The sequence below is a fragment of the Somniosus microcephalus genome, chromosome 4, assembly GCF_052327205.1.
Source record: "Somniosus microcephalus isolate GS21.2 chromosome 4, FLI_Smic_1.0, whole genome shotgun sequence".
In the NCBI taxonomy this organism is placed as follows: domain Eukaryota; kingdom Metazoa; phylum Chordata; class Chondrichthyes; order Squaliformes; family Somniosidae; genus Somniosus; species Somniosus microcephalus.
In genome coordinates this window covers 171,781,165-171,806,377 of record NC_140990.1, presented here as the reverse complement: position 1 = coordinate 171,806,377, position 25,213 = coordinate 171,781,165, and the positions used below count along the sequence as shown (strand labels likewise).

The window sequence follows — 25,213 nt, the reverse complement described above, 5'->3', positions numbered from 1 at the left end:
AAGCCATTGCAGGGGATTCTCTGGCTACGATTAGATAGATAAGAATGGAACCAGGCGAGTGCAGTTCCACCCAGCTGGACGACGGTGGAGAGTCGTTGGAGGATGGAGTGGTCAACCGTGTCAAAGGCTACAGACAGGTCTAGAAGGACACCGGGTTAGGGTTAGGGTTCTGCATTTCTGAGAGGTTTTGGCTGTAAAGCGCATTGGGGTGTTTTGAGGTCGTGAAAGGCGCATTAGAAATGCAAGTCTTTCTTTTTAAGAGGTTGAAAAAAATTGTGTGTGATCTTCGCATAGACCCACGGGATCTTTCATCACCCTAAACTGCCCTGTTAGTATAACTCTGACATGAATTTCTGACTGTGTTGGAATTTGCTCCACACACACAGTCAGTATTGGATGTGACTGTAAGAACCCAGCTGACACTTGTTGCCAGGAGTGGCTGAGTTACACTGACCATCGGTGAAATCACAGCATTGTCTTTGCTGTCCTCTGCTGGTGGGAGTTGGGAATTACACCTCAGGTTCCCTATAATCCGAGGACTAGTGACAGTCTGAAGTGCCCACGGCACTTGTCATCCTCAGTAGAGTTGCATTTCTATAGCGCCTCTCACGACCTCAGGACGTCCCAAATTCCTAACAGCTAATCAAGTGTTTAATGATATTGGTTGAGGGATAAATACTGAACAGGACACCTCTCCTGCTTTTCTTCCAAATAGTGCCGTGGGACCTTTTATGTCCACCTGAGGTTTAACGTCTCAACCAAAAGACAGCACCGTTGACATTTCTCCCTCATTACAAACTGCTCCTCCATTTTGCTCGGCATGGCAGCTCTGTTTTCTTGATTCCGCCATATTCCTTAATACTCTTAACTTGTCAAGAAAGTATCAATCTTCCTTTCACACACATCAGGGGCAAGTTTTTCTTGGATTCACTTTTAACCGGATTAGCTTGAATTTTACGGTTACTTTCCCTTGTTCAGGGCTCTCCTGCGAGAGGGAAGAGTAGTTGCCTATCGGCCCGGTCAACTCACATACAATTTAGAATTCGTTTGAAGTGCCCTCCTACCTCTAAGTAAACAACCAACGGACTGGTACTGGCCCCACACTCACATTCACTTCACATTTTCTCTAGAAAAGAGAAGGCTGAGGGGTGACTTAATAGAAATCTTGAATTATGAAAGGGTTTAATACGGTACATGTAGAGAAAATGTTTCCGCTTGTGGGGGTATCCTAAACTGGGGGCCATAAATATAAGATAGTCACTTCTAAATCCAATAGGGAATTCAGCAGAAATCTCTTTACCTAGAGAGTGGTGAGATTGTGGAGCTTGCTACCACAGGGAGTGGTTGAGGCGAATAGTATAGATGCATTTCAGGGGAAGCTAGATAAGCATATGAGGGAGAAAGGAATAGAAGGATATGCTGATAGGGTGAGATGAAGAGGGGTGGGAGGAGGCTCATGTGGAGCATAAACAGCGGCACAGATCTGTTGGGCCAAATGGCCTGTTTCTGTGCTGTAAATACTATGTCATTCTATGTCATTTAAGCCAACCACAGGCGACTAACCTTGTGAGGCGAGCTCGCAAGAGGGGATGGGATATTGAAAGCAAAGTGGGCCTGCAGGGGCCTTGTGATTCAGTCTTCCTGTCCCTGGATGAGATTGAGGATGTTGCTCTCGCATTCCCTATTCATCCTGATCTGCCGCTCACTCTCAAAACAAGATGACCTTTGTCGGGAGGTGGGGGGGAAGACAGCAAGGACCAATGATCTGATCTTCATTAGGGTACTGTGCCTTCTTTATCGAGTGAAAGGACAATTAGTTCCTGTGGTGGGAGAACAGGGTCAGTGCTACATGTCTGCACATAAACATAGCCTGTCACACAGCAACAACTTGCATTTATACAACGTCTTTCACATCCTCAGGACGTCCCAAAGCACTCTACTGCCAAAGAAGTACTTTTGAAGTGTGGTCACTGTTGTAATGTAGGAAACATGGCAGCCAATTTGTGCACAGCAAGCTCCCACAAACAGCAATGTGGTAATGACCGGATAATCTCTTTTAGGTGTTGGTTGAGGGATACATATTGGCCTGGACACCGGGGATAACTCCCCTGCCCTTGTTCAAATAGTACATCTACCTGAGAGGGTAGATGAGGCCTTGGTTTAACATCTCATCCGAAAGACGGCACCTCCGACAGTGCAGCATTCCCTCAGCACTGCCCTGGAGTGTCAGTCTGGATTTTGTGCTCAAGTCTCTGGAGTGGGACTTGAACCCCCGACCTTCTAACTTGGAGGTGAGAGTGCTGCCCACTGAGCCACGGCTGATACTTGATCATCGACAGTGTTGTGTGGCCAAGCAATTTCACAGTGGAGGGCATCACTGCCGAACCCAATCCTGTCTTTCCCTGACATTCCACACACGCCAACCTTCCAGTGGACAGCGATCCACAGGTTGATTTTGATCCTTCCTGACCCAGAAACACTGAAGCCAATTGTGGTCTTTGGCTGCTGCCCCAGCTGAGTTCAGCCAACGGTACGGACTAGGGGTCTTCCTGGCCTTTGTCGCTCTATATACCACAACACGCGACGTGGTGCAACACTTAGCAAAGGAAACCAGACCTACGATCTTAACGTCCAACCAAATACAAAGAGCCAAAAACAATTATCATCAACTCTACAAATATGCAGCTAGACGCTCCTGAAACCCGCGACCTCCCCCACCTAGAAGGACAAGGGCAGCAGGCGCATGAGAACACCACCACCTCCAAGTTCCCCACCAAGTCACACACCATCCTGACTTGGAAGTATATCGCCGATGCTTCATCATCGCTGGGTCAAAATCCTGGAACTCCCTCCCTAACAACGCTGTGAGAGCCCCTTCACCACACGGACTGCAGAAGAAGGCCCAACACCACCTTCTCAAGGGCAACTAGTGATGTGCAATAATCGCCGGCCTTGCCAGCGACGCCCACATCCCGAGAAATAATTTTTTTAGATGACGGCATTCCATCGGGATTTCCGATCGACGGAAGACGAACAGATGGAGCTGAGCATTTTGGGGGTGGGGGGAGGGATTTGACTTTGGGCGATAGTGTAAAATGAGCGATATCGGATCAGCCGCCCTTTATACAACTCGCTCACACTTTTCATTTAATTGAAGTCAATGGAAATAAGGGATTGAGAGAAGCTGAATTGACATTTCCCGTTTCGCCCCACCGTCCAGAGTCGAAATGGCCACCCGTTGTCTTCTCAGTGAGAAAATGGTGGGTGACCTTTGTGCGGAATGCCAGCACATGCCGCGCATGACTTACGGTGTTCTCGTTCGCTTTTCCTAAGGTACGACTACATTGAAATCCGCGATGGAGATGGGGAGAGTGCGGACCTGCTGGGCAAGCACTGCGGGAACATCGCCCCCTCGTCTATTGTCTCCTCGGGCTCTGCGCTTTACATCAAGTTTGTTTCGGATTACGCACACCAGGGAGCAGGATTCTCGCTGCGTTATGAGATCTTCAGAACAGGTTGGTCTCGAGTTCCCTTCACGTTTATGTGTAAAGTATGTAATGAAAATATCTATATATCTATATATACTGTATATATATAATTCTATGAACTTTGTGTTTGTTACACATATTTCCAGCAGCATTTTATGGCAGACACCGTTTTGAATGAGCCGAAAGTTCACAGTAAGACACGTGTAGAGCCCCCAGAAGCGGCACAGTAAACCCCCTAGACATACACTAATCTCGGGCTGGGGAAGGTTTCCTCTGCGCTAGTTGTAGTGAAATGGTAAATCTCACTTGCACAGGCCTTAGAGGAAATTTTCACTCCTTCCCCCGCCCCCCACCTTTCTGATGTACAGTTTCTGAAAGGTGGGAATTTGTAGCAGGGGGGAGCTCATTCTCAGCGACATCCCATTGGTCCATCCTTCGGGTACACTGCCTTCCCATGGCCAATTGGAAAGGGAACGGATTCCTTGTTACCCAATTGGATTAATCTTGGCTGTCAGTCAAACAGCCTTTTCCCCCCATTTCCAGTATTTTTACAACTAATAAATGGAAGTGTTCAAAGAAAATGGGGGGAAAAAAACAATTTTGTTGAATGATTTTTCTTCCTGGAGATTGATCTTCAATTCCTGGAGAGTCCAGGACAATCCTGGAGGGTTGACGACCCTGGTAAGGGGTGAGCACTTTCAGGACAGGAGAGGAAGAAGGGATGGGGGAGATAATTAGCAGAAAGAACTTTTGGAAAGCTCAGCATATTGTGCTCCTGTTGTGAGAGGCAATAACAAACTGGAGTGGCCTTGAGAGTTTACAGAGGGCTGGATTTTACTCGTTTGTTCAGTGTTTGATCCCGAGCCAAGAATGAAGCTTCTGTTTATTTATCAGTGGAGCAGAGATCTGAGAGGGCGGATGATTTGTGACCCATCTCACCTCATGCTTTTTCCTCTTACAACTTCTTGTACTGCTGTGTTTACATTCTGCAGGCAGTCAGCAGCCAAGAAATATCAATAGATGTTTATTTCTAAACTTTCCCCTGCTCTGATTCAACCCAAAAGACCGAGAGATGGAGAGAGAGGGAGATGGAAAAACAGATGGAGCGCAACAGAGACTGAAAGATAGATGGAGTGAGAGAAAGACAGACAGGGAGAGAAAGAAAGATCGCAAGAGAGACAGAAAGATATGAGAAAGACATATATAGAGAGAGCGAGAGACAGAATGACGGAGTGGGGGAAGATCTCACTTCTATCCCTAGACTGCTTTAATGTTCTTAGCAACTTTCAAGCATGATCCACAATTTTTTTACAATAATGTGACGGGATTATGGCGTAAACCCTGCACCTCCCCCAGTCTCCTCTGCTTGTCTCCTGAGGGTGCTGACTGTGGCTGGGGGACATTGTAGGATACACCAGCAGCCCTCCCTCCCCCCACCCCCGCCACAGAACCCAGCTACGGTTGCCTTTCTTCAAGTGTGAAGTTTGGCAACAGGCTATTCGAACGAGGGAACATAAGAACATAAGAAATAGGAGCAGGAGCAGGCCATTCGGCCCCTCGAGCCTGCTCCGCCATTTAAAGAGATCATGGCTGATCCGATTTTGGCCTCAACTCCACTTTCCTGCCCGCTCCCCATAACCCTTGACTCCCCTGTTGCTCAAAAATCTGTCTATCTCCGCCTTGAATATATTCAATGACTCAGCTTCCACAGCTCTCTGGGGTAAAGAATTCCAAAGATTCACTGTTATATCCGTGTATCTTAATGTTGTGTCCTTCAATAATCAGACAACAGACTGAAGGGAACGATTCAACAGGTGTTTACTGAATGAGGGTTACTCTAGAACTAACTGTACAGATCACTACTCAGGGTTTATATACAGGCGTGGTCACTGCCGGTACTACAGTATACAGGAGCTGTAAAAAGTAGTTCTCTCCTTAAAGGTACATACATTACAATTCCTCCCCTTTTAGATTAACAGTACCATAACACTCATTTAACAATTAAATATCAAACTAATTACAATTAACACTTTTAACATGCAACATTAGCTGAAAATAGTCTATTTATAAATTCAGTCTTTGGGGAGGCTTCCTGATCCTTTCTGGATAGCGCCTTTCCCAAGTGTCTTGCTCTTGGTGCGGAGGCGATTCTGGCCCCCTGTCGTCGGTTGCTTCATCAGCTTCCGATGCTACTGTTTCTGGGGTAGATGCTACCTGTACGTTGGGTTCATCACCAGGTACGTATGGGCGAGGCATGGGGTTGACTTGTTCCTGTGACTCTAGGATCCGGTCAGCATGGCGTCTCACGATGCTCTCCCCAACGTCCACTGTGTACATTAGTGGGCCCTGCCGTGTGCATATCGTTCCTGGCTGCCATTTTTCTGTTCGGTAGTCGCGGGCCAAGACTGGTTGCCCTACATTGAAGCTCCTTGTTGGCGTCTCATGGATGTGCTGGAATTGCTTACTCTCAACATCTCTTCGTACGTTTGGTCTGAGCAAATCCAGGCGAGATCTTAACCTTTGGTTAAAGAACACCATGGCTGGGGCCTGGCTGGTGACTGCATGTGTCGCATTCCGGTAGGCGAACAGGAAATTGTCCACCTTGTGCTGCAGTGGAATGTCGTCATCGCACATGGCCTTTATTGCCTTCTTAAATGTTTGTACGAACCTCTCAGCCAATCCATTTGTGGCTGGATGATACGGGGCAGATGTGTAATGCCTTACCCCATTCCTTTTCATAAATCTTCGAAACTCTTCGGACACAAACTGTGGTCCGTTATCAGAGCAAATCTGCTCTGGCAAGCTGTTCCTGGCAAAAATGGTCCATAGGACTGCAATAGTTTTCTCCGTGGTGGTGGAGGACATTTTGATCACCTCAGGCCATTTCGAGTGTGCATCCACGGCTATTAAAAACATTGAGTCCATGAATGGACCAGCAAAATCAATATGCACCCGTTGCCATGGAGATGAGGGCCACTCCCATGGGTGTAGAGGGGCATGTGGTGGTGCATTTTGGACCTTCTGGCATCCTGAGCAGCTCTTTGTCAGGTCCTCGATTTGCTGATCGATCCCCGGCCACCACACATAAGCCCTAGCAAGGCTTTTCATTTTCACCCCTCCCAGATGACCTTCGTGAAGCTCATTGAGCGCTCTCTCCCTTAACTTGGGTGGAATTACCACTCGGGATCCACACATCAAGGTCCCCTGGCATACTGACAGCTGTTCTCTTCTGGATGAGAATGCTGGCAACAGTGAGTCGCCATGTGCTGGCCATCCCTTCACCGTCAAATCATATACCCGAGACAGTGTCGGGTCATTTCGGGTCTCCTTCTCTATACCAGCGTCAGTTACTGGCAAGCATTCAATTATAGTCGAATGAAATATTTCGACAGGATCCACTGCTGGTGCTTCCTCCACAGTAGGCAGTGGCAGGCGTGATAGCCCATCAGCGTTTCCATGCTGTTTCGTGCCCTTATACTCGATTTCATATTGGTGCGCCCCTAGAAAAAGGGACCATCTTTGTAGCCGTTGCGCAGTCATCACCGGAACGCCCTTCTTTGGATTAAAGATGGAGACAAGTGGTTGGTGGTCAGTCAGCAAGGTGAACTTCTGCCCGTGCAGATAGTGATTGAACTTTTTCACTCCCCACACTAGGCTGAGGGCCTCCCAGTCAATCTGGGCGTAGTTACGCTCGGCTGAGGTTAGTGATCGTGACGCAAAGGCTATTGGCCTCTCTGAGCTGTCCGAGAATTTGTGCGACAGCACCGCTCCAATGCCATAGGGTGACGCATCACATGCCAACCGAATTGGTAATGCCAGGTTGTAATGGGCCAATACCTCGTTCGATGTGATTAGTGTTTTGCTCTTCTGGAAAGCTCGTCTACATTCGTCACTCCACTTCCATGGCACCCCAGTTTGCAGTAGGGTGTTCAGTGGGTGTAGTATTGTAGACAAATTTGGCAAGAACTTATGGTAGTAGTTTACCAGCCTGAGGAACGACCTCAGTTGTGACACATTTTCCGGTGCTGGAGCCTTGACTACTGCCTCAATCTTCTCTGGGGACTTATGTAACCCCTCTTTATCGATAACGTGGCCACAATACGAGATCTGTTTTCTAAAAAACTCGCATTTGGGGCAGTTAGCTCGGAGCCCATATTCCTGCAATCTAGTGAGCACCTGCTCCAGGTTGGCAAGGTGATCACTGTCATTTTCGCCCGTGACCAGGATGTCGTCCAAATAACACTGGGTCCCTGGGATCCCTTGCAGGACTTGTTCCATTGCCCTCTGCCAAATAGCCGGAGCTGATGCTACCCCGAATACCAGCCGGTTGTATTGGTAGAGACCTTTACGGGTGTTGATTGTGAGGTATTTTTTTGATGCTTCTTCTACCTCCATTTGCAGATACGCCTGGGCCAGATCAATCTTAGTGAAGCATTTCCCTCCAGATAGCGAGGCGAAAATATCTTCAATCCGCGGAAGTGGACATTGTACGGTGTGAAGGACCGGGTTCACTGTTACCTTAAAGTCCCCACAGATGCGAACCTTCCTTGGTTCCCCAGGCGTGCTGCTCAACGACTTTTTCATCACAGGGACGATGGGTGTTGCCCACTCGCTCCAGTCTACCTTGGACAGTACACCTGAATGTTCCAGACTCTCCAGCTCTGCTTCGACGGCTGGGCGGATCGCATAAGGTACCGGTCTGGCCTTAAAAAATTTTGGGCTTGCGTTTTCTTCAATTTTAATCATCGCTGTCATGCCTTTTAGTGTTCCGAGTCCTTGCTGGAACACTTCTTTCGCGTCAGTTGGGATCTTTGACAGTCGCCCAGGTGTGACGTCGTCATCCTTTTTGTCAGCCACAGTCAGTGCTTGTATGGAATGCCAATCTAGCTGTATCTTCCGGATCCATTCACGTCCTAGTAGTGGTGGTCTTCCATCTGGCTATACATATAGGTCCATTTTTGGTGTTTCCTTGCCGTTATATATAAGGTTCACCCTTATTTTTCCTTTGGGGTAGACTTTTTGCCCCGTGTACGTCTTCAAGACAATCTTTGTATCTCTCAAGGGTATATGTGAGAATAGCCGCTTGTAGTCCCTTCGGTTTATGACTGTTAGGGCTGATCCTGTGTCCAATTCCATTTTCACTTGGACTCCGTCTATCTTGAGCGTGACCCAGATAGTTTGGTGATCCTCCGTTTTGATCACATTATGTAGTTTCAGACAACCCAGCTCCTTGCTTCCGGAGTCTGTATCACTCTTCTGTTCGTCTGAACTACTCTCCGTCACCTTATGTACCTTCTTGTACTTCTCCTGTGGAGATTTCTTGCTGCTGGTTTTCTTTCCCGACCTGCAGACTCTTGCTATGTGTCCTACTTTTCCACACTGTCTGCACACTTTGTCCTTGAACCAGCAATCATTATGGTCGTGTGTTGTTCTGCCGCAGCGATAGCACTTCACTGTTCCGTATGACATTTCATTTGTGCCATATTCTTGCGGTCTCCGTTGTATCTCTGCAGCGCCCCGTGCTGCTGCTTCGTGTGATACTGCAATGCTGAAAGCCTTGTCCAGCGTAAGATCCTTTTCTGATAGAAGCCGTTTCTGGGTTCCTTCACTTTGAAGCCCACACACAAACTTGTCCCTTAAAGTATCTGCTAGTCCCGTTCCAAACTGGCAGTGTTTCGATAGCTTGCGCAGTTCCGTTAAATACTCAGCATTACTTTCATCTTTATGCTGGTTCCTTTTGTGAAACTTAAATCTTTCTGCTATCAGCAGCGGTGTGGGGTTTAAGTGGTCCTGTAGGATTGACACTATGTTTTCAAAATCCTTTTCTACTGGCTTCTCTGGGGTTACTAGGTTTCGTAGTAAGCCATACGTTTTTGCACCCATTGAATTCAACAATACCAGCGCTTTCTTGTCATCTGGCACTTCATTCACCTTGCAGTATACTTCTATGCGTTCGACATATGTCGTCCAATCTTCGACTTCATTGTCGAATGCTGTGATACTGCCGCTCTTCGGCATTTTTGGGTGTGGTTAGACTGGCTTAAAATGGCGTCTCCCGCGCTTTCCTTTCTTCCCCGATGCGGCTTAAAATGGCGTCTCCCGCGCTTTCCTTTCTTCCCCACTGCGGCTTAAAATGGCGTCTCCCGCGCTGCTGCCAACGCTGCTCTCGGCGGTCCTCGTGGCAAATGGCGACGCCCTGTGCGTTTCATGCGCTGCTCCTGCGCTGCTGCCAACGCCGCTCTCTGCGGTCCTCGTGGCAATGGCAGCGCCTCGCGTTTTCCTGCGCGCCTCTCTCTCCCATTGACGCTGCTCGGCCCTTGAACACCGACTGCGCTCTGCGCGTTTTCCTGCGCGCCTCTCTCCCCCGTTGACGCTGCTCGGCCCTTGAACACCGGCTGCGCTCTGCTCTCTCTCGCCTCTCTCCCCCGTTGACGCCGCTCGGTCCTGAACACCAGCTGTGCCCGGTGCGCTCTGCCCTCTCTCTCTCCCCCGTCGATGCTGCTCGGCCCTTGAACACCGGCTGTGCTCTGCTCTCTCTCGCCTCTCTCCCCCGTTGACGCCGCTCGGTCCTGAACACCGGCTGCGCCCTGTGCGCTCTGCCCTCTCTCCCCCGTCGACGCTGCTCGGCCTTTTTCTGTGCCGCTGTCCGGGAAGGGTCTGCGCAGTACCTGTTGCCAGCCCGTTTTGCTGGGCCACTGTGACTGGAAAGCCAAGCCTGGCTCTCGACAGCCTCCCCTGCGATGCTCAAATCTCCGCTGGATGACTGGGCGGTTGCCCGTGGTCGATGCCCGTGCTTCTGGACTCGACCTTCTTCCACTGTTCGCCAGGAGCGAATCCCTGGGAGGTGATGCAGAGTTGCAGGTAGGTTCGAATCTGCTCATCGCCAATGTTATGTCCGTGTATCTTAATGTTGTGTCCTTCAATAATCAGACAACAGACTGAAGGGAACGATTCAACAGGTGTTTACTGAATGAGGGTTACTCTAGAACTAACTGTACAGATCACTACTCAGGGTATATATACAGGTGTGGTCACTGCCAGTACTACAGTATACAGGAGCTGTAAAAAGTAGTTCTCCCCTTAAAGGTACATACATTACATTCACGACCCTCAGAAGAAATTCCTCCTCATCTCCATCTTAAATGGGCGACCCCTTATTCTGAGACTATGACCCCTCATTCTAGATTCCCTGACGAGGGGAAGCGTCACAACCAAGCCTAATCCTGTACTAACTCACACCAAGTCCTGTTCAACCATCACCCCACTGCTCGCTGAACTACATTGACTCCCAATCTGGCAACGTGACGAATTTAAGGTTCCCACCCTTGTGTTTAAATCCTCCCTATCTCTGTAACCTTCTCCTGCCAACAATCCTCCAAGATCTCTGCGTTCCCCCAATTCTGGCCTTTTGCACATCCCCAATTTCCTTTGCTCCACCATTGGCGGCCGTGCCTTCAGCTGTCTACACCCCAAGCTCTGAAATTCCCTACCTAAACCGCTCCGCCTCTCTACCTCTCTCTCCTCCTTTGAGACGCTCCTTAAAACCTACCTCTTTGACCAAGCTTTTGATCATCTGTCCTAATATCTCCTTATGTGGCTCGGTGTCAAATTTTGTTTGATTACGCTCCTGTGAAGTGCCTTGGGACATTTTACTACATTAAAGGCACTATATAAATGCAAGTTGTTGTTGTTGTCCTTATCCAATGCCCACACAAACACACTTCCCAGCAAGGAGTCACTGGACAGGGATCAGCAGCAGGAACCCTGACTGATTTTGTTTTGCCACCCTCCTCATGAGATAATAACTTAATAAATGCCCTCCGGAGGAGGTCTCATTTTGCTTTAACGGCCTGTTTACATTGTAAAATTTCACCTTATATTGTGGCTGCGTGCATGCACAGTTACTCAAACATTATGAATGCAAAAATATCCCATTCTGGCCTTCTCTGTTGTCAAGGGAGGGACCCACAGGCAAGCATTCGTGGTGGTCTGTATTGCGAGGTGAATTGCTAACAACTAGCTTAGATACAAACTCCTACATCAGACCCTGGCTTTAGCTTAAAAGAGGTGGCTCACGTTTCCCGAATTCCCAAACTTACTGCCGCCGTGTGAGTCATAGGAAGGGGAGTAGGCCCATTCAGCCCCTCCAAGCCTGTTGCTCCCAGCCAATCTGTGTGCCCCCATCTCTCTCCACTTGCTGCTGAGCTAGCCCGGGGAAGGGATGCAGTCCAACCATCTTCTCTGTAGTCCGAGTAGTGTCGGCAGCTCTGGTTGGGCGCATTCCTGGAGGTTTCATCACATGACCGCAAACCACCTCACCCGCTATTGGTTGACCAACACATCCATCCTCCTGGGCCACCGCCTTTCCCATGACCGATTGGAAAGTGCTGCCCCATTAGATGATTCTTGGCTGTCAGTGCAACAGCCCTTCTTTCACCCATCTTCACAATATTTTTATAACTAATAAACAAAAGCGTTCAAAGAAAATGAAAGAAAGAAAGACTTGCATTTACATAGTGCCTTTCATGACCGCTGGGCGTCTCAAAGCGCTTTACAGCCAATTAAATACTTTTTGAAGTGGAGTTGCTGTTGTAATGAAAAAAAATGAAAATGAAAAAAAAACCACACACGTGTTTATTAATGTTCCTATAACTTATCTCCTGGGCTGCTCAGAGTAGTGTCCTGGAGATTAATCTATCATTCTCAGAGACTTCAGGACAATCCTGAATCCTGATTCTCAGACAGCACCATCTGGTGTACAGGCTGAGCAACTACCCCGTGCATTTCTATGTATATAGCACTGGCCCTTGTGAGAGCTGGGAAGCAGTGACTTCCAGACAGTGAGGGCTTGTTGTAAATAAAGTGATCTCGATTGGAAAAGCTTCTGACATTTCCTTGATGATGTAATGAATCAGAGAGATAAAACAGTCTGTGCGGGCAGTCTGAAGGCATTGCTTTCAAGTGTACAAATTTAACAGCAGGCCTGCAGTTCATTTCAGAGCCATAACACAATTGAGAAGGTTTATCAAAAGAAAAACAAAAGTTTGTCGAATGACATCCAGGCTGTCGGGCTGAAACTTGAGTTGGTTTATAAGTCATCTGAACCTTTGGAGATTGCATTACTCCTTGTAACACATGATCCAAGCCAGCTGCTGTTATTTATGATGTGTACAATTCCTTTGTGTTATGCGTTGGTTCAACTCAAACACACTTAACTGTATATCCCGAGGGATCAGTGGCAATTACAGTGATATGGTGTGACAATGGGACATACTCTTGTGTTGTTAGCAGTCTGTGAGACAAAACATGACAAGGCAGGAAGACACTGCCAGACAAATAGATTTTGTATTTAACGTGTGTGAACGGGGGAGGGGGTGGGGGTGGGGGGATCTTGCTGGAAACTAACAGTGTGTTAACGACGCTCATTGGTATTAATGCACAAATCAGCCAGAAAATTGAGGGGTTTAAGAGATGCACCGTGAGTTGCGAATCTCCAGAACTTTCTGGTCAATTTACGTTGCTCCGCCATTTGCTTTGCACAAACGGCATCTTGCCCTTTGCCTCCCCGTTATTTTTAAGGATTTGCACATTAATTGCCTATTAAACTCACCACAGAAAGTTAGGGTTGTTAATTAATAGCCTAAGTACCCTTTTAACAAAGTGATCATTGTTAATACAATGCCAATCAACCTCTCTGGCCCAGAAAGGGAACAATTTAAACTACGCAGTCTCATTCCTGCATGTGGTAAATGGTTGTTAGAGATTTTAATAATGTCAAATTTTGAATTTTACATTTTTTTTCTTACTTTTCTATTCTATCTTTTTTCTCTCAATCAATCTTTCTCTCCCTCTTTATTTCTCTTTCTGTATCATATTTGACTCTGATTTACCCTATTTCTTTCTCGGTCGTTCCTCTGTATCTTTCTCAATCCTTAAATCTCGTTGGTTAAGGAGATAGACTGTTGGTCCCGTTGTTCACGGAGGTCCTAGATGCCTCGTTGCCCCATTATCAGCTCATACTAATAAAAAGATTTTGTGCTGAAGGGTGCAGGAAAAAGTCTAACTAATGGTGTTAAGGCCTTGCTAGAGACACCTGCATCCTGAGAATGAATAAAAAAAAAATTAATTCCGGCTTTACACTTTACAGCATAATATGTTTTCAACAACAACAACTTGTATTTATATAGCGCCTTTAACGAAGTACACCATCCCAAGGCACTTCGCAGGAGCGTTATCAAACAAAATTTGACACCTGGCCACATAAGGAGACATTTGGCCAGATGGAAGTAGGTTTTAAGGAGCATCTTAAAGGAGGAAAGGGAGGTAGAGAGGCGGAGAGGTTTAGGGAGGGAATTCCAGAACTCAGGGCCTTGGCAGCTGAAGGCACGGCCGTCAATGGTGGAGCGATTAAAATCGGGGATGCTCAAGAGGGCAGAATTGGAGAAGGAGCACAGATATCTTGGAGGGTTGTAGGGATGGAGGAGATTACAGAGATAGGGTTCCTATGATGATGGCTCACCCAGTGATCCTTTGCCCATTAAAAGGAAGGTTGTTGTATCAGTTATTTAGTAGGACATTTAAAATTAATGACCTGGCCACATAAGGAGGTTTTAATAGTGTCCTATTGTTCCTTAGTGTTAGGGCAGTTCTGATGCAGTTATAGTATGGAAAGCATGGACCCAGGGGCTATTGGGAAGCACCAGAGTTAATGCACTGTTTACACAGGGTACAATGCCCTTCTGACTAGTTGCCTTATTACCTTTCTTTTCTTTGCAGGGTCCGATGATTGCTCCAAGAACTTCACTGCTCCCAGTGGCACAATCGAGTCTCCCAGTTTTCCCGACAAATACCCTCACAATCTGTACTGCACTTACATCATCCTGGCACCGCCTAGGTCAGAGGTGACCCTCACTATGCTGACCTTTGACCTGGAGTATGACCCCCTGCAGATAGGACCAACAGACTGCAGATACGACCGTCTCGATGTCTGGGACGGCCTTCCAGAGGGTAAGGGTTGGCACGGAGATTTGCAAGGCCAGCTGCCTTTCGGTGAAATGGAAGCAAATGTTGTATTCCTCACCTTAGCATCTTCATTTTCTTTTGTTAAATATTTTAAGTATTTTCTCTGTCACCATTTCACCCAATAACGCCCCCCACCACCCCGTGGCTTTTTTTTAACTGAACGCTTTTCTAAGATTTAAGTCGGACATTGGATTGGACTGACATAAATTCTACCTTTCTCCATGACGTCAAGGAAGGGAGTATTCGCTGAGCAGTATGATGGATCAAAGCCTTTGGCAGTGGAGATGGAGATGCTGAAATAAATGAATCCAGCCTAGTGTGGTGGGTGGGAGCCTGCGGGCTCCTGCATACTGGATTCCTGACCTCGGCTGCCCTGTTGTGCAGAGGTAGTGGGTTAAGGACAGGGCTTTCCCAGCAGAGAATGAAGGAATGTTGGAGAAGCCACATTAGGCCAATCTCACACAGCTCCTGGAGGGGGGAGGGCAAGTCGGAGGACCTTCTCGTGGGTCTGCCCCGGGCCTGTCCAAGGTGGCTATCCGTAGGGGTGGGGTGGGTGGTGGCCGCTCTGGCTGCCTGCCTCTCTTCCGCCATCTTGTCTGTGCCCGGGTGGCCGAGGAGAAGGAGCTCACAGTGTCTGCTGGTACGCTTGAGGCCTTCTGCGACTGGTGGCCACCGTAGCAACAGGAGTGTATAGTGGATGTCCAGAACCATGTTATTATTTAGTTTGCTAAGTTTTCTTTTTCCTTTATGATTAAGTTTTTTATTAGTGGTGACCCTTTAAAAAGGAGCACATTTATTTGTTTTTTTAGTGGATGACGCTGGGGCAACCTAGTGTCTTCTTATTGGTTCTTTTAGAAAAGGTTATACACTAGCACAGTCTTTTAGCAGGGAACGTGTGTGACGCTGAGAGAGTCCACAACGGGAACAATAGAGGAAATCAAATAGATTGCAAAAACTGTTCATTTTAATTCTTTGGCAAAATGTACCTGTGGACTAATACCCTCACAGTCACTTCTCTCTGCCCTTCAAACAGAAACTCTGACTGGAGATTAATGCCAAAGATTGAGTTGCCCTGAAGGATCCCACTCAAAATGTTGACCTGCTTTTCAGTTCAAGCTGCTGTGTATATTTCTGGCATGTTTTAGTTTTTGGAAAGATTGGAAAGAAAATGTCTCGTGGAAATTGCTCCACCTTCAAGCTCCTCTGTATGTTTCCTCCTCCTCCCCAGTGAGCCCTCTGATTGGACGCTATTGTGGTTCAAAGATCCCAACAGTGATCCGTTCTGATACTGGAATCATGTCGCTCACCTTCCACACTGACATGGCCGTGGCTAAAGATGGCTTCTCTGCCGAGTACAACATCACAACGAAAGAAACTGCGGACTGTAAGTAGGAGATTGCAGCCTCACGGGGAATGGGTGACCTGCAGGGGTTGCAGGGCTGGCCTTTCACCGTCAGGAACTGGATTCAAATCAAGTTCAGGCAGACTGGATAATAAGGGCCCCAAGCAAAATGAACTTATAAAGGGACTCAAATCAGTTCCTACCCAATGAAGGTCCATAGCATAAACATCAACCTAACTGGACCATAACAGGCACTCCGTTCAAGGTCTCACTTAGCGATTTCGCAAGGATGGCTGGTATGGGTAAACCGTCACGTGGTGCAAATGGGGGCAATTATTCTGAGGCTGTTATGTACAAGATACATGCAAACCCCATAAATCTTGTCACAGTTGTATCTCGTGAACCAATAGGACAACGTTAGTTTAGCACCTGGTCAATGAGTCTCCTTCCGTTTACCTCCCCCACCCCAAGCCTCGGCCTGATTAACACCTCTACCTATATATGTGCAAGACTAGCATCTAGTGAATGTCCATCATATTTTAGACTTGCACTACAGAATGGCAAAAGCATTTTTTTTTAAAGCCAGTAATTTCACGCTGGTTTCTTCTGTCCCGGCACCAGAAATTTGTCATTGCAAACTTCTCTCATCAGTGGGAGTTAACCTCTGATTGGCCTCAGGCTTTACAGTAATTAAGACTCTGTTGCCTTCAATGGGGACAGGCCAAATTAAACACAGCTCTGCCTTAGCATTGGAATAATACACATGCGGTCCACAGTGTGACCCACCAGTTACAAGGCAGTGCGTCTCCTGACCTGTTGTGAGCGATGCCACGGGAGGGTCGTTAGTTTTACGTTACCAGGGTATAACTAGTTGACTGGCATAATAAAAATAACATTGGCTGTTGGTGAAGTTATGGCAGTAATTGAATCTCAGGCTTCAACTTTCTTTACTTAAGGGCTGATAAATGCTTGGAACAGTTACCAAGCTAGACAATAGACCAGAGGAAGGTGTCTTTGTGGCTACATGGTGAATGAAATGGAGTCTCGGGTGCGGGGGGCACATGTACACTGGGAATTTTCTCGGGGTTCTCCCGATATCCCGCCATAATTTTGGCATGATTTCCAGATAAACCTGGTGAATGGAGTTTCAGCCGATCTCCCGCCATAGTTACTGGGGCCGATCAGGAGGACTCGCGGTGGAAATCCCCAGCAACGCATGGTCACATTAATGTGCATACATCTTGAGTCGCGAAGACGAACAGATCTTGTTTGTCTGCATCAGGGAACGATGTTTAAGAACAGGCCCTTTCCAAGGCCTTCCGACCCACAGGATTCCGACAAGACAGACCAGCCAACAAGCGACATGAGCCTGAGATTCAAGGGTCACTTTTCCTGTAGGCTGCGGTCCCGACACCTCCGTGCTAGAAAGAGGGGCCGAATGGCCTTTTCGCAGCCCTGACTTATTACAAGCTCTGCGGCGTGAAGAGATTTATGCCTCAATCGGGCCTCTTCTGATTGGATTGCTGTCTTATAATGTCTTATAGCGTGTCTCTGTAATATGCCGACACATGCAGGGAGCAGAAATTCAGCTTGGGGCGGGAGCTCAAAGAGCACGGTATGACATCGGCCGCCCGTTTACGCCCCACCCGATGTTCCGTTCCACTGAAGTGAATGGCCGGCGCGATACCGCCCGCTGTGCGCGGCCACCCCGAGCCGAATTTCTACCCCACAATGTTCCGTCTCACTGCGTTACCAGACACACCTTCACCCAGAGCATCCGTCTTGTCTAAATTATCCAGCCACTTTTATCGTTCACTAACTTAACTCCTTAAGAGCTGGGAAAGAGTAACACTGAAACAAATCTAGCATCCAACTCGAAACAAGCTTCAATAATTAATAATGTTACCTAGTTCCATTCACACCAAGTCCCGTTCTCCCATCACCCCTGTGCTCGCTGACCTACACTGGCTCCCGGTTAAGCAACGCCTCAATTTCAAAATTCTCATCCTTGTTTTCAAATCTCTCCATGGCCTCGCCCCTTCCTATCTCTGTAATCTCCTTCAGCCCCACAACCTATCTGTGATCCTCCAGTTCTGGCCTCTTGTGCATCCCCGATTTTACCATTGTCGGCCGTGCCTTCTGTTGCCTAGGCCCTAAACTCTGGAATTCCCTCCCTAAACCTCTCTACCTCTCGTTTCCCCTTTAAGACGCTCCTTAAAACTTAGACTAAGTTTTTGGTCACCTGTCCTAATATTTCCTTATGTGGCCCGTTGTCAAATTTTGTCTGATAATGCTCCTGTGAAGCACCTTGGGAAATTTTACTCTGTTAAAGGTGCTATATAAATACAAGTAGTTGTTGTAGTGTGTGTATATATAAAATGGCTGACAGAGCTGTACTCTTGCAGCTGATACATTAGTGCCTGTTGATCCATTTCCTTGTGTACTCTGTCAACCATCTGATATGTGTCCTTAATTTACCAATAGCCTTTCAATCTCCTTTATGCATTTGAACAAATCCAGCTGCCTTGCAAAAGCCCAACTTTAGCCGCACACCAGGTCAAAGGTTACAGCTGGTTAACATGTTCCATTGTATTTCTAGCCTATCAGTGTAATGGCCCGTTGGGAATGGAGTCTGGTCAGATCAGCAATATGCAGATCACTGCTTCATCCTCCTATTCCTTGGGAAACTGGGACTCAAGCCAAGGACGACTCAATTACCACGTCAATGGTTGGACACCCAACGAGGACACCGTCAGGGAATGGATCCAGGTATGACAAGAATCCCAAAATGTGCCTGTAGGGTTCAGATATAGGGGCAGATAATACTCATTGACCTGCGCCCAAAAGATCTGATCTTGCATGTAGGGGTTTAGGAAGGTTGTGTAGCAGCAGCTATTAAAAGCCTGCCAGCTAGCTGAAGAATACTACCACAGTTTTTTGGAGGGGTACAAAGTCCCCAGTGAAGAATTGGCCATTGTAGGTCTCGTCAAAGGTAGGCATGAAAGTAAAGGTAGATTTAGACAATCAGCGGGTTAGCCAGGATCACAATTTGTTATTTCTGAAGTGGGCCTCCCCTGCGGTGACCAATTTCTCTGATTTGCTCTGTCATAGAATTCCATAGAATAGCTCAGAAACAGGCCATTCGGCCCAACAGGTCTATGCCAGTGTTTTATCTTCCACACGAGCCTCCTCCCACCCTACTTCATCGCACCCTATCAGAATATCCTTCTATTCCTTTCTCCCTCGTGTGCTTAACCAGCTTCCCCTTAAATGCATTTATGCTGTTTGCCTCAACCACTCCATGTGATAGCAAGTTTCACATTCTAACCACTCTCTGAGTAAAGAAGAGTTTCCCTACCAATGGTGAGCTCCTCTGATTACACAGTGGGTACGTGCATTATGAGGCGTGGAACTTGAATTAAACCAAAGCTAGTTCAGGAAGGTTCCTGTTTCCTTGGGCTGACATGGTTCCTAAGTTTTCAGCTCATACATAGTAACTGAAGAAAACACTACTATTGCAGAAATAAAGATGCTCAGACAATAGGAATAGCTTTATTACTGTAATATTAGCTTTAAGCTACTAAAATAAATAGTCAATGCAAAATTTTACATAAAAATAAAACAATTAAACTCCATAGGGCAAGAATTGCAAACCTCTGCTGCCACCAAACACAGAATTAGTTTTGTTCTCTTTCTTTCTCGCTCACACTTTTTCATCTCTTTTTCTCTCTCCCATGGAGTGAGACCATCACATCCACTCAGACCCTCCTTAACTGGTCCCCGCTGTCTTTCAGATGTTAAATTAGGGCCCCGGCTGCCCTCTCAGGTGGACGGAAAAGATCCCCTGACATTTTACGAAGAAGAGCAGGGGTGTTCTCCCCAGTGTCCTGGCCAACATTTATCCCTCAACCAACATCCCTGATTATCTGGTTATTATCACATTGCTGTTTGTGGGACCTTACTGTGCGCAAATTGATTGCTGCCTTTCCTACATTACATCAATGACTGTACTTCATTGCGCTTTGGGACATCCTGAGGCCGTGAAAAGCATTTTCTAAACGCAGGTTCTTTACTTTAATAAATGAATAACTGTACTGACATTTCCAATGCTGAGAATTACATAGAATGTACAGCACAGAAACAGGCCATTTGGCCCAACTAGTCTGTGCCGGTGTTTATGCTCCACACCAGCCTCCTCCCACTCTATTTCATCTCAGCCTATCAGCATAACCTGCTTTTCCTTTCTCCCTCATGTGTTTCTCAATCTTCCCCTTAAATGCATCTATGCTATTTGCTTCAACTGCTAAGGGTTAATGAACATTCTTAGTAAGATCTCCTGAATTTCTGTCTGGCTGAAAGGGAAGCTGTGGGGCTGCGGGACGTCTTATCTATTAAACTGCACCTGAATTAACATTGATCCACTTTCATTAGCCAATGGTGCTCAGGAATGCCAGAGAGTGCGCTAACTGGCAATGGATTGATGGCAGCTTTTAAACTGAGTGAATTGTTTGGATGAATTCACTCTCGTATCGATTTTATTGTCATTACAATCTTCTCGGGCAGGGTGAGTCGTAGCAGCAGGTAGGCATGATACATCCAGCATCTCTCTGCTCTTCCTTTCCCCTCTGGGGTTGCCAACCCTCCAGGATTGCCCTGGAGACTCCAGGAATTAAAGACTAACCTCCAAGACACTGTTGTGAGCGACCAAGGAGAAAAAGCATAGGGGCATTAACAAATTGTGATTTTAAGAAACCGTTCTTTGAAATCTTTTGTTTATTAGCTATAAAAACATTGCAGATGGGAAAAGGGCTGATTGACTGACAGTATAGAATCATCCAATCAGGTAATGGAGAGTCTGTTTGTTTCCCACTTGGCCTGGGGAAGGTAGTGCTTGGTAAGGTTGGACATGTCGAGCGACCAATGATGCAAGTGTGGGGGTGGTTGGAGGCGGGAGATCATGTGATACAACCTCCAGGAATATCTCCAACCAGAGTTGGCAACCCTATTCCCCTCGATTCCCCTGCTCCACACGCCACCCCTCCCCCCTCCCAAAACACCCTTCATATTGTCTATTCAGGGCCACCATGACTCCTTGGCTTGGGACCCGACAACTGTCTACAGTTGGCACACCCGTGTTGATGAGAAACGGACAATGTGATTGGTCGCAGGCAACATAAAAATGGTGGCTGATGGGCCCATGCTTCCCCCAGAATCTCTTTGGGTGGGTTAGGGCCTTAAACATCCCCTCCCCCCACCACCTTAAACATCCCCTCCCCCACCACCTTAAACATCCCCTCCCCCACCACCTTAAACATCCCCTCCCCCCACCACCTTAAACATCCGCTCCCCCCACCACCTTAAACATCCACTCCCCCCACCACCTTAAACATCCACTCCCCCCACCACCTTAAACATCCGCTCCCCCACCACCTTAAACATCCGCTCCCCCCACCACCTTAAACATCCGCTCCCCCCACCACCTTAAACATCCGCTCCCCCCACCACCTTAAACATCCGCTCCCCCCACCACCTTAAACATCCGCTCCCCCCACCACCTTAAACATCCGCTCCCCCCACCACCTTAAACATCCCCTCCCCCACCACCTTAAACATCCACTCCCCCCACCACCTTAAACATCCCCTCCCCCACCACCTTAAACATCCGCTCCCCCCACCACCTTAAACATCCACTCCCCCCACCACCTTAAACATCCACTCCCCCCACCACCTTAAACATCCGCTCCCCCCACCACCTTAAACATCCACTCCCCCCACCACCTTAAACATCCACTCCCCCCACCACCTTAAACATCCACTCCCCCCACCACCTTAAACATCCACTCCCCCACCACCTTAAACATCCACTCCCCCCACCACCTTAAACATCCACTCCCCCCACCACCTTAAACATCCACTCCCCCCACCACCTTAAACATCCGCTCCCCCACCACCTTAAACATCCGCTCCCCCCACCACCTTAAACATCCGCTCCCCCACCACCGGCGCACCGTGGCTGCAGTGTGTACCATCTGCAAGATGTATTGCAGCAACTCGCCAAGGCTTCTTCAGCAGCACCTCCCAAACCCACGACCTCTACCACCTAGAAGGACAAAGGCAACAGGTGCATGGGAACACCACCACCTCCAACACCATCACTCACACACCATCCTGACTTGGTCATATATTGGCTGTTTCTTCATCGTCGCTGCGTCAAAATCCTGGAAGTTCCTCCCTAACAGCACTGTGGGAATACCTTCACCACAGGGACTGCTGCGGTTCAAGAAGGCAGCTCACCACCACCTTCTCAAGGGCAATTAGGGATGGCCAATTAAGTGATGTGGTCTTGCCAGTGACGCCCACATCTCCAGAATGAATTTTTTTAAAGATGTGAGAAGAATTCACACACTAATGACACGGAAATAGATCAAGACACTGAACGGTTATAACTATCAGGAAAGACTGAACTGGCTGGGGCTCTTTTTTCTAGAGAAGAGAAGGCTGAGGGGTGACCTGATAGAGTTGTTTAAGATTATGAAAGGGTTTGATATGGTAGATGTAGAGAAGATGTTTCCACTTGTGGGGAGTCCAAAATTAGGGCCCATAAATACAAGATAGTCACTAATAAATCCAATAGGGAATTTAGGAGAAACTTCTTTACCCAGCGAGTGGTCAGAATGTGGAACTCGTTACCACATGGAGATGTTGAGGCGAATAGCACAGACGGATTTAAGGGGAAACTAGATAAGCACATGAGGGAGAAAGGAATATAAGGATATGTTGATAGGGTGAGATGAAGTAGGGTGAGAGGAGGTTAGTGTGGAGTATAAGCACCAGCACAGACCAGTTGGGCTGAATGGCCTGTTTCTGTGCTGTCCATTCTATGTAATACCCTGCAAACCAGACAGAGACCGTTTAACTTTGCTCCGGTTTTACCACAGTTCCACCACAGCTGGTCCTAATTTATTCTGCTCATTAGGAACTGATAGGAACATAGACGAAAAAAGACCAAGGTTCAGCTAGTTCTCGTTCTACCATCCTGGGAGTCGCATGACACAACCATAATGGAGTTGTTGACTAATCGTGGCAATCAATCGCTATCGGTTAGTCTACAACAGACCCAGACATGAGGCGAAGAAAACCCCAGTGGTGGAGAGCTTTGGGAACCATTGTCCAATGTCACCTGTTCCTCCCAAGCAAGCTACATTTACCACAAATCATGCCTCAAATTGCTCATATATTTGTATCCCAATATCGAATACAGGGCATTAGAGGGTTAACAGCAAAAGAGAAGGGAGCTGCATTACGAATGAGATGCAAGGAAAGAGCAGTGTTCCTGCCTCTGTTTGATAAAAATTAAACATCCCCCCGCCACCTCCCCCCAACCAACATTTAAGAAAAATTGTTTATGCAGCACAAAAGGAGCAGGTGATGAATTGATTAAATTATGGAGCGGGGTGTCTTGCTTGAGTGGTCCGTCTGAGGTAGTTTGCTAATGATTATCTGAGTAAGCATTTTGGCTGCTGATAGATTCATTACATTTTCACATCCTGACGTTCCTGCTCTTGGCTACCATGGGAAGATCAGTTTGAAACCAGCTCCGACCTCGTCCACTGCCCGTTGCTGTGTGCGGATAGTCTTCCTCCATCTTCCGTACTGGGGAAGGCTGCAGGGATAGATAGCATTGGATGTGCCACCATTGCCTTCTCTCACAATCGATAAGGCCCCAAAATTCTTGGATGAAGATGGCAGAAGCCTGATTTCAGCCTCTGGAGCGGAATATGGGGCAACCCAGTCCCGCCGGGATTCTACCCCATTTTGACCATCCCTTGTAAATCCAGGTCCGGGGGGTGCGAGCGGCTCTTCTGCCCACCTGTTCCCAGATCAAGGGAGCATGTCAGGGGGAGCTCCTGGGCTAGCCTAGGGATTTCTCCCTTTAAGGCCCTTCAAAAGGCCCCAGGAACCCAAACCATTGAGACCCAGCCTGAGTCCCTTTGCAGTTTTCCGAAGCCCTCGAACCAACACTAGACTAAAGCAATCAAGCCCAGAAGTATTTGTTTTTTTTTTGAAGACCTTAGTGGTGGTTGGTTTGAGCAGAGAATGGCAATATCACCCCTTCAGCCCCCAACCTTCAACTCCAAGACAGTCTGGGGCCTTAACTTCTTTTGAAGAACAAAATGCCTAAGTTAATTTGACTTTTGGGACTTTAGTGTGTTTGTTTGTTTCTTATCCTCCTCTTCTCTCTGCAGGTGGACCTTGGGATACTGAAAATCCTGACCGGCATTGCCACCCAGGGAGCCATCTCTGTTGATACGTTCAAGACTTACTTTGTTAGCACCTACAAGCTGGAGGTGAGCTCGAATGGAGAGGACTGGATGACCTATCGACAAGGGAAGAACCACAAGGTAATGGCGGATAGATTTATGTTGGGCAAGGGTACTGAGGGATCTGCAACCTAGGTGGGTAAATGGAGGCGAGATGCAGATCAGCCATGATCTGATTGAATGACGGAATAGGCTCAAGGGGTTAAATGGCCCCCTTCTGTTCCTATATTCCTAATGGCCGCTCCCACCATTGATATTTTTTTTTGCTGAGCGGTCTGTGTCGGCACTTGGGGGAGAGGAATGGAACACTTCTCATTTTGTTTTTAGATCCAGGCCTCAGATTTCCTACTCAAAAAATTGTTTGAATGGCTTGGAGCCGACGGTAAATGGTCATTCAGTTATGAAACTGGAATTAGCTGGTTTGCAGTAATTTATTTAGGGATTCCCTGAGCATCCTATCTCAGCTGTGAACACAAACTGGCATGTGTAGTTTCATCAAGACAGACATTAATATCAATCAAATCCATATTCTTTCAATATACATGTGCCTGTACATGTACAGTCTCTCACACCATCACTCAGTAACCCCTCCCCCCAACACAGTGTTGTTGACTGTATCTCTACTGATGTTAATCCAGCTCCCTCACACCATCACTCAGTAACCCCTCTCCCCAGCGCCCTGTGTTACTGACTGTATCTCTACGGATGTTAATCCAGCTCCCTCACACAGTCACTCAGTAACCCCTCACCTCAGCGCCCTGTATTACTGACTGTATCTCTACTGATGTTAATCCAGCTCCCTCACACTGTCACTCAGTATCCCCTCACCTCAGCGCCCTGTATTAAGAACATAAGAAATAGGAGCAGGAGTAGGCCAATCGGCCCCTCGAGCCTGCTCCACCATTCAATAAGATCATGGCTGGTCTGATCCTAACCTCAAATCTTCTATCACTCTGGATCCACCCGAACCCATGTGATCTCCCGGGAGAGGCGATAAACCAGATGAAGACCCAATGGCCAATGTGGGAGAAAAAAATCTG

General features: G+C 47.5%; 1 protein-coding gene across 2 annotated transcripts in view; it reads left to right on the top strand.

The window, feature by feature from the left end:
• LOC147119990 (neuropilin-2-like) overlaps positions 1-25,213 on the top strand; it is a 111,321-nt gene that overhangs the window by 23,594 nt on the left and 62,514 nt on the right. For both annotated transcript variants that reach the window (XM_085985461.1, XM_085985462.1), the window contains exons 3-7: positions 3,334-3,515; positions 14,265-14,495; positions 15,739-15,894; positions 18,452-18,621; positions 24,099-24,254. In XM_085985461.1, coding sequence (XP_085841587.1) covers positions 3,334-3,515; positions 14,265-14,495; positions 15,739-15,894; positions 18,452-18,621; positions 24,099-24,254 — 895 coding nt within the window. The remainder of the gene's footprint in view (positions 1-3,333; positions 3,516-14,264; positions 14,496-15,738; positions 15,895-18,451; positions 18,622-24,098; positions 24,255-25,213) is intronic.